This window comes from Oryctolagus cuniculus, chromosome 6 (assembly GCF_051225735.1).
Source record: "Oryctolagus cuniculus isolate XC-2025 breed Fujian yellow rabbit chromosome 6, ASM5122573v1, whole genome shotgun sequence".
Lineage (NCBI taxonomy): Eukaryota > Metazoa > Chordata > Mammalia > Lagomorpha > Leporidae > Oryctolagus > Oryctolagus cuniculus.
The window spans coordinates 2,448,148-2,464,872 of record NC_142872.1 but is presented as its reverse complement, the minus strand read 5'-3'; the positions used below and the strand labels follow the sequence as shown (position 1 = coordinate 2,464,872).

The 16,725-nt window shown below is 42.4% G+C and overlaps 1 protein-coding gene and 1 pseudogene across 1 annotated transcript; one reads left to right on the top strand and one right to left on the bottom strand.

Annotated features, from left to right (window-relative positions):
- The first annotated feature begins 823 nt into the window (after positions 1 to 823).
- Positions 824 to 1,842, top strand: LOC100356160 (olfactory receptor 14A16-like; annotated as a pseudogene).
- Positions 1,843 to 8,879: 7,037 nt separating this feature from the next.
- On the bottom strand, positions 8,880 to 9,839 carry LOC100356418 (olfactory receptor 6F1-like). The gene has a single exon (XM_002723171.3). It carries the CDS (start codon positions 9,837 to 9,839, stop codon positions 8,880 to 8,882), a length of 960 nt encoding a protein of 319 aa, XP_002723217.2.
- Positions 9,840 to 16,725: the final 6,886 nt, after the last annotated feature.

The following is a 16,725-nucleotide window of genomic DNA, read 5'->3' as shown; positions in this document are numbered from 1 at the left end:
GAGCTTTTTGAAAACCCTTACTGTGCATGAATCTCAAATTTTCTGCACCACAACATACATCTTGTAACTCTATTTACTGTAGATATTTTGAAGTCTCCTTTTACATTAAGTATATCTATCTATTTATCTATCTATGAGGCAATGGTCAATGGTCAATTCAGAGTAATTACATTATCCACAAACAGACTTTTTACATTTCTTGATGTCAAGTACATTCTAAATCCTCTCTTCTATTTTGAAACATATAATGCATTTTTGACAATGGCACTCAGCTTGCTGTATCAAAGAACACTAGAACTATTCCTCTCATCTATCACTATGTAGATCTGTGACACCTGTGAAGTATTGGAACAGATTTACAGGAAATTTCCTCCCATCTGCCAGACGGACAACCTAAGGAGGGAAAGACACTAAAACTCCTGCTGCTCCTGAATGATGAACACATTTCAATTCATACATTTTCTGCCTATCCTAAGTTGTCCTTAATATCAACTGCATTTAAACTTTTTCCATGAAAATATGATGTGATGAGTTATATGATATATGAGATGTCTCAAAATGTTCATGGGAAATGTACACTATGAGAGAACTGTAAGTGGAGTATAAGTTTCTTCTTGGGCCAAAATATACTTATCTCTTAATTCCATTCTCCACAAACATTTTGATGTATACTCACATTTATCTGATGATTGTCTGGTGAACTGTAGCTTGACCGGGGTCCACCTAAGAGAAGGTGGGTACAACCAGAAGACCAGGACTGGTGCGTGCTTGTCTGAGTAGATGGTTATCCGTGCTATAGACCTTCTCACAGAAAAGGGGCAGCATGGCTGGGAAAGTGGCAAACAGGACCACCATAACAGAATTCTTGCTCTTGAGGCTCCCTGAGGACTGGGGGCTTCAGGTGCTGTGTGCCACCCTCTTCTTGCTGCTCTACCTGGCAGCCCTGATGGGGAACCTCCTCCTCATCACCCTCATCACTCTGGATCAGCATCTCCAGTCACCCATATATTTGTTTCTAAAGAATTTGTCCTTGATTGACATCTGCTATGTCTCTGTCACTCTCCCCAAATCCATCATGAACTCTCTGACCAACAGTCGTTCCATCTCCTTCCTGGGATGCGCCTCACAGATTTTCCTCGTGATTGCTCTCGCTGGCACGGAGTATGCTCTCCTTCTGGTGATGTCCTATGACTGCTATGTCGCCATCTGCCACCCTCTGCACTATGAGGCCATCGTGAGTAGTCACACCTGTGTGCAGATGGTGACTGTCTCGTGGCTCAGTGGGTGTGTGTATAGATCTCTTCACACTGCAGGCACATTCTCAGTCCACTTCTGTGGGTCCAACATCGTGCACCTGTTCTTCTGTGATATCCTTTTGCTGATCATGCTTGCTTGTTCTGGACAGCAATCCCTAGAATATGCATTTATCATTGCTAGCTTCTGTTTTGATCTTATGTGTTTGATTTTTATGGTTGTGTCTTATGTTCACATTTTTTCTACTGTTCTGAGAATCCCATCTGAAAAGGGCAGAAAGAAGACTTTTTCAACCTGCCTGCCTCACCTTGCTGTGGTGAAGTTGTTCTTTTCTTCAGGAATTATTGCATATTTAGCCCCAAATTTTGGATCTTCCCCTTCAGTGAAAGTGCTGACATCTGTACTTTACACTCTATTACCCCCTCCCTAAATCCCCGCATTTACAGCCTGAGAAATTGGGACATGCAGGTGGCCTTAGGCCTTGGCCTTGGGATTGTTGTTGGTAAAATGCTCAAAAAATTTTTTGATTTAAATAGATTGATGATAATTGCTTCTGAAAAGACAGTTCTGTTTTTCTCTGCTATTTGATACAATTTAGATTTTTGGTTGGAACTTTTGAGTTTTGATATATGAGATCATGTTGTCTTCAAACAGACAATTTGACTTATTCCTTGCTAATTTCTATGCTCTGTATTTATTCTCTCACCTAATTTTTGCATCTAGGACTTTTGAACACAGTGATGAATGTGGGCCTCATTATTTTATTCCAGATTTTAGAAGGGAGAATTTCAAACTTCCCACTCACTATGAGGCTTGCCTTGGGTTTGCCACGCATGATTATGTTGAGGGAGGTGCCTTCCACACCTAATTTGTTGAGCATTTTTATCATGAAAGAATGCTTCATCAACTGTTTTCTGTGTCTGTTGGAGTGGTTGTGAGGTTGCTGTGTTTAATTCTGTAACGTGAAATGTAACATCCATTGATTTGTATACACTGAGCCAGCCTTTTAATTCCATGAGGTAGATTCCAGTTGATCATGGTGAGTGCTCTCATGTGCTGTTGATTTGGTTTGCTGGTATTTTGCTGAGGATTTTCATGCTGCTTTCAATAGGGATTTTGACTTGTATAGTTGCCTTTTTTTTGATATCAAGGTAATGCCAGCATCAAAGAATGAGCTTGGAAAAATTCTTTCCCTTTTACTTTTTAAAGTAGTTTAAGAATTGGCTTTAGGTCTTTGTCAAACACTGTAGAGTCAGCAGTGACACCATCAGGGCTCGACTTTTCTTTGATGGAGAATTTATTACTGAGACTGTTTCATTACTCTTTATTGTATTTTCTCATTCTTTATGACTCAATCTTAGTAGTTTTTATGTGCATGGGAGTTTATTTCTTTTAGGTTTACCAATTTGTTGTATAATTTTTCTTAATAGTTCCTAATGATCCATTGTAAATATGTGGTATTAATTCTAATGTTTCCTTATTTACTTTTAGAATAAGCTTATCTTTTCTTTAAAAAGATTTATTTATTTATTTGAAAGTCAGAGCTACACAGAGAGAGAGAGAGATCTTCCATCTCATGGTTCACTCCCCAATCGGCTGCAAAGGCCGGAGCTGTGCTGATTTGAAGTCAGGAGCCAGGAGCTTCCTCCAGGTCTCCTGTGCTAGTGAAGGGGTCCAAGTACCTGGGCCGTCTTCCATCGCTTTCCCAGGTCACAGCAGAGAGCTGGATTGGAAGTGGAGCAGCCGGGTCTCAAACCGGTGACCATATGGGATGCTGGCGCTTCAGGTCAGGGCGTTAACCCACTGCGCCACAGCGCCAGCCCCTCCTTTTTTATTTATGATATTGATTTTTTAACTATTTATATTTTATATTTAGCAGTTTTAACATTTTCCCATATTCATATGTGAATGTTACATACATAATCTACATACTACTTTTCTTGAAAGTGGGGATTTTAATATCACATAATATGGGGTTCATGTCAAGGATTACAGAGTGAGGAAAGGAGGCTGTATTATTTTGTAGAAGGTATAATTTAGTAAAGAAAGCACTTAAAGCTGTCCATATGCCAAATAATATGACATGCACACATTCTTATACTCTTTATATATATAAACTTCCACATACAAGAGAAAACATGTAAAATTTGTCTTTCTGTGTCTGGCTTATTTCATAATTTCATTATTGCATAATGATTTCAGCATTTCATTTTTTTATGTCTGAGTAACATCCTATTGTGTATGTACAGCACATTTTTAAATCCAGTAATCAGCTGATGGACATTTAGGTTGATTACTTACCTCTGCTACTGTGAATGGAGCTGCAATAAACATGGGAGTGCTGCTACCACTCCTATATGCTCATTTCATTTCTTTTTTTTTTATTTTTTATTTATTTGACAGGTAGTTATAGACAGTGAGAGAGAGAGAGACAGAGAGAAAGGTCTTCCTTCCCTTGGTTCACTCCCCAATGGCTGCTATGGCCGGCGCTGCGCCGATCTGAAGCCAGGAGCCAGGTGCTTCTTCCTGGTCTCCCATGGGGATGCAGGGGCCCAAGCACTTGGCCCATCCTCCACTGCCCTCCTGGGCCACAGCAGAGAGCTGGACTAGAAAAGGAGCAACCAGGACTAGAACCTGGCACCCATATGGGATGCTGGTGCTGCAGGCAGAGGATTGACCAAATGAGCCACGGCACCAGCCCCATTTCATTTCTTTTGGATATATTGCCTGAAGTGAGATAGCTGGGTCATAGGCAAGATCCATTTTTAGTTTTTTGAGGAATCTCCATATTGTTTTCTATAGTGGTTATATTAATTTGCATTCCCATCAAATTTCTTATTTCAGTCATATATCACTTTTTTTATATCTAAATATTTGTTAATTTTTTTAAAAAATCTGCTCTCATTTCCTTGATCTTCGGTATTATTTGTTTAGTCTAATTAGTTTATTTCTCTTGGGATCTTTTTTTACTTCCTACCTACTGATTTACATTTAATTTGCTCTTGTTTTTCATTCTCTTTGTGCAACATTCAATTATCTGGGCTCTTTTTTGATTTTTGATGTTGGTGTCATAGCCACAAACTTTTCCTCTGAGAACTGCTTTTGCTCTATCCCATAGGATTTGGAAAGTTTGTTTCCATTTTTATTTGTCTCATTTTCATTTTTAAATTTATTTATCTCTTTGAAAGTAGAGTTGCAGAGAGAGGGAGAGACTGAGATGGGGTGGGAGGGTCTTCCATCTGCTGATTCACTCTCTAGGTGGTCATAATGGCTAGGGCTGGGGCAGGCCAAAGCCAGTAGCTTGTTCCAGGTCTCCCACATGGATGTCTGGGTCCCAGATCCTTGGGGCATTCTCTTCCGCTTTTTCCAGACCATTAGCAGGGGGTTGGATCAGAAGTAGAGCAGCTGGGACAAGAACCAGTGCCCGTATAGGATGCCTGCATGGCAGACAGCAGCTTTAACCACTATGTCTCATTCCCAGCCCCATCTCAAGATATTTTTAGAGTTTCCTTTTTAATTTCTTCCTTGAGCCCTTGGTGAAAGAGCACAATGCTTAATTTCCATGTGTAAATGCAATTTCTAAAGTTCTCCTTTTTTTTTTTTTTTTAAATTTTTTTTTTGACAGGCAGAGTGGACAGTGAGAGAGAGAGACAGAGAGAAAGGTCTTCCTTTGCCGTTGGTTCACCCTCCAATGGCCGCCGCGGCCGGCGCACTGCGGCCGGCGCACCGCGCTGATCCGATGGCAGGAGCCAGGAGCCAGGTGCTTTTCCTGGTCTCCCATGGGGTGCAGGGCCCAAGCACCTGGGCCATCCTCCACTGCACTCCCTGGCCACAGCAGAGGTCTGGCCTGGAAGAGGGGCAACCGGGACAGAATCCGGCGCCCCGACCGGGACTAGAACCCGGTGTGCCGGCGCCGCTAGGCGGAGGATTAGCCTAGTGAGCCGCGGCGCCGGCCTAAATGCAATTTCTAAAGTTCTCCTTTTTTTAAAAGATTTACTTATTTATTTGAAAGTCAGAGTTACACAGAGAGAGGAGAGGGAGGGGGAGGGGGAGGGAGAGGGAGAGGGGAGGGGAGGGAGATGTGGTAGGGCTCAAAGTAAGAAGTACTGCTATCCTGGCAATCACTGCACGAGGTGCACATCTCTGGGATGTATTGTCCAAGTGTATTGGTCACAAAGCTGTTTTGAAATAACAGAAATAAACAATGTCCAACATAGAGGAATTTATGAAGTAGAGAATATTGTATGGGACATAGAATCCAATAAAGTTTTTCATCTTGTTACTAACAATATCAAGATATTTAATTATAAAGTGAAAAAAAAGTTATAAAGTGAGGCTGCAGTGAGTGCCTCTCATACCAGATTTTTTTTTTTTTTTTTTTTGACAGGCAGAGTGGACAGTGAGAGAGAGAGACAGAGAGAGAAAGGTCTTCCTTTGCCGTTGGTTCACCCTCCAATGGCCGCCGCTGCAGCCGGCGCACCGCGCTGATCCTGGCAGGAGCCAGGAGCCAGGTGCTTTTCCTGGTCTCCCATGGGGTGCAGGGCCCAAGCACCTGGGCCATCCTCCACTGCACTCCCTGGCCATAGCAGAGAGCTGGCCTGGAAGAGGGGCAACCGGGACAGAATCCGGCGCCCCAACCGGGACTAGAACCCGGTGTGCCGGCGCCGCAAGGTGGAGGATTAGCCTATTGAGCCACGGCGCCGGCTCAGATTTTTTTTTTATTTGAAAATGTGCCTAGTTGACATTGTGAAGTGTTCCCTCAGTGGGTGTTGGGAGACAATTTAGAAGACACCTTGAAAGGAAGGGGTCAGATGTAGTCATGGAGGCATCTGAAATATAGACACATGTGTCTCAGATTCCAGGTCTGTCTGAAGATGAGAATATGTGGATGTTAGAAAAGACTTTAGTAGCAAAAACAAGAATTAGTGCTGAATTGCCCGTGTGCAGTGATGGAGTAGGTACCAACATGGAGAACTCTAAGGGGCTAGGTTTTCTGAATTAAAGACATAATATAGTTCCTTTTCTTTAGGGTGATGGGATAATGCTGGGTTCAGCTTTTTGGTGAGAAGCAGTCCGTGGTCAATTCTGTTCTCAGAGGGAAACAGTGAGAGACAAAGATGTTCTCCCTGGAGACTCAGTGCAGCAGTGTTTCAAAGCAGCATGCACATACCATCTATACCCAAAACCTAAGTGGTACACAACAGAATAATATACAAACAAATAGGATGTTCAGAAATAATTTCCTAGATTTAGAAGTTGCTCAAAAACTCACAAACGGTGTCTTTATACACTAACCTCCCAGGTCAGCAGAGATGGTCCAAGCCCCTGGTAAAAATGCATGTATAAATGTGTGGTGAAGACCAGAAATCAGCCTGTGAGTAAATAGACATCTATCTGTAAAGTGTTTCTTGTCTCCTGGACGTTTTGTGAGTTCTCTTCAATAGTGTCCTAGATTTATAAAATCTAATTAAATCTTGTTTTTTTATTTTTCTCCTTCCAGAGTCTTACTTTTGCTTTGTATTATTGCTCTGTTTTTTGATGATCTCCACCAGCACAGATTTTGAAATGCCACAATAATCTGCTTTAATGCAAACTCTCTAAAGAAAATGTGATTAGTATAGTCATGACCAAGATTCTCCCTTTCTAGTACAACTCCTACTATTAAAGCTTTTGAGTGTCATATCCAAGCATTTACAAAATCAAAACCTTGGGCTACAAACAGATAGAAGGGACAAGAAAGCTTCTCTTACATGTCTTTGAATTGTCATTGAAAGGGCAGAGTTGCAGCACAGCGGGTTAAGCTGCTGCTTTCACACCGGATTCCCACATAAGAGCACCACCTTGGTCCTGGTTGTTCAGATTCCGGTCCAGCTCCCTGCTTATGAAAGCAGCAGAGATGGCCCAAGTACCTGGGTCTCTGGCACTTATATGGGAGATCCAGATGGAGTTCTGAGCTCCTGCCTTCTACCTAGCTAAGCCCCAGTCATAGTTGTGGCCATTCAGGACTGAATTGGGTTGGAAGATCCATGACCATATATTGCTTTAAAAATGAACACAAATTAGCATTAGAAAAAATATTTTTATTACACTTTTCACAGGTTCCAGAAAATCACAATTGAGGTTAAAATAAGAAAATATTTCAAACATTGGCCTGGGCACCAAACTCTAGATTTTATTATTGTCTTATCAGTAAAAAAGGGTTGTTTACAAGCCTAGATACTGAAATTGTGCTTCCCTAAATTTAATCTGCTTGCACATCCCCTGGGTCTGGCTGAAGGGCAGATTCTCACTTGGGGACCTGGGCGCCACTCTGCAGCCAGCCCTGAGGAGCTGAGGCTGAGGTCTAGGGGTGGTAGTTTGCCAGAAGAACAGTAGGGGGCAGTCCCAGGGTGGGTGGGCACTGGTTCTGAAGAGCACAGGTGGGCCTGACTTCCTCCCGCAGCCCTGTTACCCTCAAGTCTGAAACCAGACTCGCCTTCCTGAAGCCCATACAGCTCTCCTGAGCCCAGGAAGGGGAGAACACACAGGAATAGTAGAAGTCCAGTGTGCTGTGTGTCCCTCTCTCCCTCACTTGGTGAACAGTCAGTTGCTGCTGAATTAAGCCTCTGCTTGGACCTTTTATGGGAGAGTTGATGCTCATTTTGCTATGTTAGAGACACCATTTCTGCACCAAGTTTTCCTTTTCTGTCCCTCCATGTAATCACCATGTTACACTTGCTAATATTTTGAAATTGAATTCTGTACTATTCAAAATACTTTCTCATATATTTAATGACATTACCTAGCTGTGTCTATAATAAAAATTATATAATCATCAATGCTTATAAATAGTGTCAGTCTCCGCATATATGTTTAATAAATGTTTATTAATTTACATATATATTTAAATTGCTTAAAAATTATTTGAGAGACAGAGAGTGAGCTCCTATCTGCTGGTTCAATTTCCTAACAAAAGCGATGGGAGGGTTGGACCAGGATGAATCGGGAAACAGGGAACTCAATCCAAATCCCCTATGTGGGTGACAAGAGCCCGATTACATGAGCCATTACTGCTACCTCCTAGGGTCTGCATGAGCAGGAATCTGCAGTCAGGAGCCAGAGTGGAATTGGGAAACCAGGCACTCTGATGTGGGATGTGGCCATCTTCATCAAGTGTCTTCACCATTAAGCCAAAAGCCCACTTCCAGTGCGATATATTGTGGGGTGTGAAGGGTTAAGCTATGTGAGTCCATCTACTCAGCAGAGGAACACTGCTCTGGTCAGTAGGGTTCTTCTGGCTGTGGTTACTCTTATGGTGTACATTATGAATGAATCCATGGTTCCTGTTAAGGTGTACATTGTGAATGAACCCAACTGCAATAATTGGACTAAACAAGTTTGCTTTCCAATCATGCTCACCTCCTAGGCAGGGACTGTCCTTTCTTTACATGTCTGACAAGGTAGCTTTGTACTAAATGTTCTTAAACAGAGCAAGATTAGGGAAACTCAGTAGAATTCAACCCAAAATATAGAGTACAGACATGACTGTACTGGATGGCCTCATTTTCCTAGTAGAATATCTATGACTTACCATTTTTCAGTGTGGCTTGAGAATCTACTCTGAAGTGCTCACTTCTGTTGATAACTCAAAACTCCTGCCTGTTTCTGAACAAGAGAAATCTCTTTTGTTGCAGGAATTTCCTGAACGCATTCTTCACATCTTTGTTTCTCAGAGTGTAAATGAGAGGGTTTACCAGGGGGGTGATCACACAGTAGAACACCGAGACCATCTTCCCAATGGTGAAGTTGTACTTGGAGGGAGGGCGGACATAGGTAAAGATGATGGTGCCGTAATAGATGGTGACTACAGTGAGGTGGGAGGCGCAGGTTGAGAAAGTCTTCTTGCGAGCCTCCCGGGAAGACAGCCTGATGATGGTGACCACAATGTTGCTGTAGGAGGACATAGTGAGAAGGAAGGAACTGAGAATCACAACAGAGCTGCAAGTGTAGCCCACGGCCTCCACCAAGAATGTGTCTGAGCAGGAGAGCTTAAAAATCGGGTCTGAGTCACAAAAGAAATGGTTGATCTTCTGGGGACCACAGAAGCTCAGATGAGTGATGAGTATGGTAGGTGGAAGGGGGGCAATGAAGCCCCCAATCCAAGACCCTGCAGAGCAGCGCAGGCAAATCTGGAGGCTCATGAGGAGGGAGTAGCGCAGAGGGTTGCAAATGGCCACGTAGCGGTCATAGGCCATCATGGCCAGCAGGATGCACTCTGTGGCCCCCATGGAGAAGAAGAAGTAGTACTGGGTGATGCAGCTAGCGACGGAGATGGTGACAGCCTTGGAGAGGAGGGTGGCCAGTAATTTAGGCACCGTGGTGGTCGTGTACCAGATCTCCAGGAAGGACAAATTTCCCAAGAAAATGTACATGGGCGTCTGCAGTGTGGGATCCATGAGAACAATGACAATGATGAGGGTGTTTGCTACTAGGGAGAGCAGGTACACGGTGAGAAACATCATGAAGAGCATGCGCTGCAGAGAGGGCGTGCCCGGGAACCCCAGGAAAATGAACTCTGTCACTGCCGTGTGGTTTGTTCCACCCATGTCTCATCTGCTGTCGTCTGAGAGGGAGGAAAGCAGGAAGGAAGATAATGGGAGACTCAATTTGTGTAGTGAATGACTAGTGGAGCCCCTGATAATAAAGGAATTTTGCCTTTGCATGGATTATCTGTTTGAATTTCAACATCTATCTCAAAATATCTAAGTTTCATTTGTAAGTATTCCTCTCCCTTTCCTCATCTTTGACTCTTTGTTATAAAAATGATTGGGAATGGTGCTAGGGAGTAGATGGTGAAGCCGATCCTGCCGTTCTGGCATCCAGCGTGTGCTCTGGTTCAAGTTCAGACTGCTGTACTTCCAATCCAGCTCCCTGCTGGAGGCCTAGGAAGGTAGCATAGGATGGCATCCTTAGGCCCCTCACCCACATGGGAGACCCAGAGGAGACCCCTGGCTCCTGGTTTGTACTCGCCCAGCTCTGGCTATTGTAGCCATTGGGAAGTGAACTAGAGGATGAACAATTTTTCTCTCCCTCTCTGTCTGTAACTCTGCCTTTCAAATAAAGAAATAATCTTTAAAACATGATTATGATACCCTGTCTCCCAATATTGGTGAGGAAGGCTCAAGGAAAAGAATTTTCAAGAAGGTCAGAAACTGATCCTAAGAGAAATGTGCACACCCAGGGATGTATTCATGCCCCTGTGATGTGTTCATGCACTTTAGTACCAAAGCAACTGATAATAAGTAAAATTAAATTGAAAAAACATTGTAGTTGCCATAAAAATGTTTTTGTACTCTATAGGAAAAATATATATGAAAAATAATTAAATAACTGCAGTAAGCATCCTGACTTGATATCTGTTTGCCACAGTACAAATGGCGGCAGAAGACAACATGGAGTCAATGAGGCTCCTACCTGTAGATCACCTGTGTTGTCTTTCTGGAAGTTTTGACTGGTGAGGAGGACAGGTACACAGGCATGCTACACAGCATCAAGGCTCCCTATGGGCACTGCTTTTGCACTCAGGACATTTTTGAGTTACATTTTATGAACTTGTAGTGAGACGTGGTGATTGTATTCTGAAATGAAAATATGGTGAGAACAATTTACTGCTCCAATATTTGACCCCACACACATTGATTCCCGAAAAATATAAAGGCTTTGCCATTGTACTCTTTTTTATTTTTTTAAATTTTTTAAATTTTTTACTTTTTTTTTTTTTGACAGGCAGAGTGGACAGTGAGAGAGAGAGAGACAGAGAGAAAGGTCTTCCTTTTGCCGTTGGTTCACCCTCCAGTGGCTGCCTCGGCTGGTGTGCTGCGGCCAGCACACTGCGCTGATCTGATGGCAGGAGCCAGGTGTTTATCCTGGTCTCCCATGGGGTGCAGGGCCCAAGCACTTGGGCCATCCTCCACTGCACTCCCTGGCCACAGCAGAGAGCTGGCCTGGAAGAGGGGTAACCGGGACAGAATCCAGTGCCCTGACCGGGACTAGTACCTTGTGTGCCAGCGCCGCAGGCAGAGGATTAGCCTATTGAGCCACAGTGCCGGTGTCATTGTATTCTTAATAACAAAAATGAAATTGTCCTTTACAGTCCACGCTATAACTAAAAATGAAAATACATGAAGAACATTGATAACTCAAGAAAAAACTATTTTTATGAAAGGGTTTGCAATGCTTTTAAAAACTTTCCCCTATCTTTGATTATGTGATGCTATAAGAAAACCACTCACAATGCTGTTTTTCACATAAGGACTAAGAACAGAGGGCTTCTCACTGCTGTCATGAAAAGATGCTGCAGGTGCATTTCTCCTACTGGTAACAAAAAGGGCAAATTTATTATTTAGAAAGAAACCATTTAGACTCGGGGACAAACTCAAAACAGTATTACCACCCAGAAGAAAAATGTTTGCTTTTCCTGGAACAGATCGTGGTTGTTCAGTTCAGCCTAAGCTACAAGATTAGGATTGCTTCTTCTTTAGATGTAAACAATCTTAGAAAGGAAGTAGAAGATAGAGAAAAATTCATCCTAAACCAATGAATATGTCTATAAAAATAAACTCTAAAATATAAAATGAATCTACATATGTTTAAATTTCATTTTGTGGTTTCAGTTTGTAAACTGCATGCATTCATCTAAATGAGTATCTGAGGGAGGGAGGGCATTGCTTCAGACCAAAGGAGGATCCTAACTTACAGAAGCACTGGGGTCCCGTCATTTGGCCCACCCCTCCCTCACTAAGTGGGTGGGTGAGAACAGCATGGATAGTGTCCCTGAGATACACTCACTGCTTGTGTTCTGTTTTGTGTTTTCCTAGAATGTTCTGGTATGAGGTCGATCTTCGTCAGTCTCTTTTCCAGCAGGGCTGTGTCTGGGAGCATCCTGTGTCCGTCGCATCACAGGGGAATGGACCAGGCGTCTCCTCACTGCTGTGTCCTGGTGTCCAGACCTGCTGCACTATGGATAAGCTCCAAACTCTTTTATTTTATTATCATTTTTGTTAATTTCAGCTGTGATTTCCCTGTGGCCAGTGAGTAGGGAGAAGTGAGGCCTGCGAGACCCTCGTGAGCAGCACAGGGATCATGAGCCTGGGGCCTGGAGAGCCACCCTCCACCCGGGACCTCCACCTGGGTTCCCCAGGGCCTTTCCTTGTGAGGGTCAGGGAGTGCTCCCTTGGCAGCAGGAGGAGGGAGGGAGCATCAGGAGGCTCAGAAATGTTGCCTCAGGAACCTAGGGAGAGCACTCTCAGTAGCGTCATTAGCTGCCACTGCCTCTGGTGTGCACCCCTCAGAAAGGAGGGCAGAAATCCATCCCAGCTATTCCAGCCACCAGGAGTGTGGGCAGAAAGTTGTGTTTCAGCATTCAAAGTGTAAATTAGAACAACCCTTTGGGCCAGCGCTATAGCACAGTAGGTTAATCCTCTGCCTGCGGTGCTGGCATCCCATGTGGGCACCGGTTCGAGTCCCGGCTGCTCCACTTCCCATCCAGCTCTCTGCTTTGGCCTGGGAAAGCAGTACAAGATGGCTCAAGTCCTTGGACCCTTGCACCCATGTGGGAGACCTGGTAGAAGCTCCTGGCTTTGGCTTTGGATTGGAGCATCTCCGGCCATTGCTGCCAATTGGGGAGTGAACCATCGGATGGAAGACTTTTCTCTCTCTGTCTTCCTCTCACTGTCTGTAACTCTACCTCTCAAATAAGTAATTTTTTTTTAAAAAAAGAACAACCTTCAAGAGTCTTCCTTTCCAATAGCAGAGCTACAAGAGAAATCACACAAGCACGAGACTGGCATCTCTTTATAACAAGTAACTCAAAAAAGGAAACATTCTTCTATTTTTATTTCTATGATTTTTATTTTTTAAAATTGATTCACAAGAATTGTGAGTATCTGTGTGCTCCCATGTGATGATCAGTGCACATGTCCATGGTCTAGGGTTCAACTGTTTTGTCACCACCACTCTACTTCCAGCCTCTGTGAGGTCGGTGTTTTAGATTCCACACATGAATCAGATCATATGACTTTTGTCTTTCTGTGCTTGGCTTATTTCATTTAACATGATGATCTGCAGTTACCTCCATGTAGTTAACAATGACAAGGTTTCATTCTTTTAATGGTTCACTAAGATTCCATTATTTGTACAAGCCACATTTTATATATCCATTAATTTATATATCCATTCATATCATTTTTATTTTCTCCATTTTTTCTTCTTTTTTTCAAAAATCTTTATTTATTTATCTTAAATGCAAAGTTACAGAGAGAGAGAGAGAGAATGAGGTCTTCCATCCACCTGTTCCCTCCCAAATGGCCACAGTGGTCAGGGTTCAGCCATTTTAAATCCAGGATCCAAGAGGTTTCTTCTGAGTCTCCCACATGAGTGTATTAGGGGTCCAAGTACTTGGGCCACCTTCTGCTCCTTTCCCAGGCACATTAGCTGGGATCTTGATCAGAAGTGGTACAGCTGGGTCTCGAACCGATGCCCACTGGGATACGATACCTAAGCCATAGATGGTGGTTAAATCTTTTATGCCACATTTCCTGCCCCTCATTCCTTGGCTATTGTGAATAGTGTTGCAATGCACACAGGAAGTGCAGATGTCTCTTCAACATGCTCATCTTGTTCCCTTTGAGTATATTCCCAGTAGTGGGACTGCTCGATCATATGTGGTTCTATTTTTGATTTTTTGTGGCAGCTCCATACTGTTTTCCACAATAGCTGTTCTAATTAGCATCCCACCAACATTTTTAATCAAGAGTTTCTGTTTCTCTGCATGCTCATTGGCAGTTGCAGTCTTTTGTCTGTTTGATAGTAGCCGTGCTACCTGAAGTGAGGTGATTTCTCCTCATGGTTTGTTTTTCATTTCCCTAATGACTTGTGAAGTTGAGCAGTTTTTCATACATCTATTTGCCATTATTATGCCTTCATTTGAGAAATGTTTACTCAGGTCTATTGCCTGTTTTGTAGTCAGATAATTTGTATTTTCGCTAATGAATTGTTCAAGTGGCTTACATAGTTTGCAAATTAACTTCTGTCAGATGAAATCCCATTGGTCCATTTTTCCTTTGTTGCTGTATTTTGGTGCCTTATCCAAAAGAAAAAAAAAAAAAATCCTTAACCACTCAAATGCCCTGAAGCATTTCCTCTGAATTTCCTCCTAGTCCTTTCAAAGTTTCAGGTGATATATTTAAGTCAAGCTTTAAAATTTGTTTTTGTACATGAGAAGAGATTGGGAAGGAGTCTGATTTCACTCTTCTGTGCATGTAGAGATAATTCTCCAGCACCATTTATTGAGACTTCCTTTCTATAAGCATGTTCTCAGCATCTTGTCAAAAGCAAATGGCTGCAGATGTGTGGGTTTGTTTCTAAGATCTATATTCTATTTCACCTGCTTCTATATCTGTTTTATGGCAATATCATGCTGTATTGATTATTGTAGCTTTATAATGCAATCTGGAGTTAGGGAGTATAATGCATCCTATTTTGTTCTTTTTGCTCAGGATTACTTTGGTCATTTGAGGTCTTTTTTGGTTCCATAGGAATTTTGCTGTTGGATATTTTAGTACTGTGATTTTCCAGATGGAAACACAAAGACAAAGAATTCAACTACACCTTACACCAAGTGCACATAACCCACATCACATCCAGCCACTGCAGAGTGTATACTCTTCTCAACAGCATGTAAAATATTCTTTTTAAAAAAAGATATTTATTTATTTATTTGAAAGTCAGAGTTGCACAGAGAGAGAAGGAGAAGCAGGGAGAGAGAGAGAGAGAGAGAGAGAGAGAGAGAGAGAGAGGTGTTCCATCCACTGGTGCACTCTCCAACTGACCACAATGGCCAGAGCTGTGCTGATCTGAAGCCAGGAGCCAGGATCCTCCTCTGGGTCTCCCACGCAGGCGCAGGGGCCCAAGGACCTGGACCATCCTCTACTGCTTTCCCAGTCCACAGCAGAGAGCTGGATCGGAAGTAGAGCAGCTGGGACTCGAAGTGGTGTCCATATAGGGTGCCGGCACTTCACGCAGCAGCTTTACACATTATGCCACAGTGCCAGCCCCGTAAAATATTCTTCAGACTATAATATTTGATATAGACATAAACTAGGACTGACCTGTGTGATACTGGAAATATCACACAGATAACCTCTGATTCTAGCAGCCTGCTGCACCCAGCGCTGCAACCCTCAACAATTTTCTATACCTAGCAATTTAATGAGGGATTGATTTAAACTTGGGAAAGACAAATTTCAAGTATACAGATATGAAGCAAAAATCCATTTAAATTCTACCTATTTATTTATTTGTTTGAAAATAAAAGAGAGGAAGAGGATGAGGGGCAGGGAGAGAGAGAGGGAGAGAGGAAGAGAGGGAGAGAGAATGAATTTCTCCCAAAATGCCTGCAACAGTGTGACAGCCAAGACTGGGCCAGGCTGAAGCTGGGAGCTGAGAACTCAATCCAGATCCCCTACGGGGATGACAGGAACCCAGTCCTGTGATCCGGCACTGCTGAATCCCAGGGTCTGTACTGGCAGGCAACAGGAGCCAGCTTCTTTTTGCTCAGGATTACTCTGGTCATTTAGGATTTTTTTTGTGGTTCCATATGCGTTTTACAGTTGGATATTTTAGTACTGTTATCATCCAGATGGAAAATCAGCAAACAGAAGCATTTGGCTATACTCTATGCTAGTGGACAAAACAGTCAACCATAGAATATTCCATTCAGCCACTGCTGTGTACACAATCTTCTCAACAGCATGTGAAATATTCTCCATGATACATGGTATGGTAGGTCACAAACAAATATCAACAAATTTTTGAAATTGAAATCATACTGAATATCTTTTCCAATCACAGTGAAGTAAAACTAGAAACAAATAAAAAGAAAATCTTTCAAAATGATGAAAATACACGGAAGTCAAACTATTTATTGCTGAACAACCCATCGAGGAAGAAACTAAGACGGAATTGAAAATTTTCTAGAAGCAAGTGGATATGGAAACACAGTATCAAAATGAATTGGATATAGAACAGCTGGCAACACCAACATCAAAAAGCAAAACATTTCTAGTAAAAAACTTACCATTACATATCAAGAGACTAGAAACATAAATAAAATAAAAGGTGCAAAGGAAAACATTACTATTGACATCACAGAAATATTAAGAATCATTAGAGATTATTATGAACAGCTTTATGAAGCAGGTTTGATAATCCCCAGACACAGTACGAAAATTGAATCTTAGAGAAATACAAAACCACAACCGGACAGTATGGAGTAACAAGATTAAATCAGTAACATACATTCTTCCATTTGAGAAAAGCCCAGGACCAAATCGCTTCATTCCTGAATAAGACCAAACATTTAGAAAATAAATAATATGAAAGCTTTTAAAATTATTTCCAACAATTGAAGAGGAAGAAATCCTTCCAATCTCA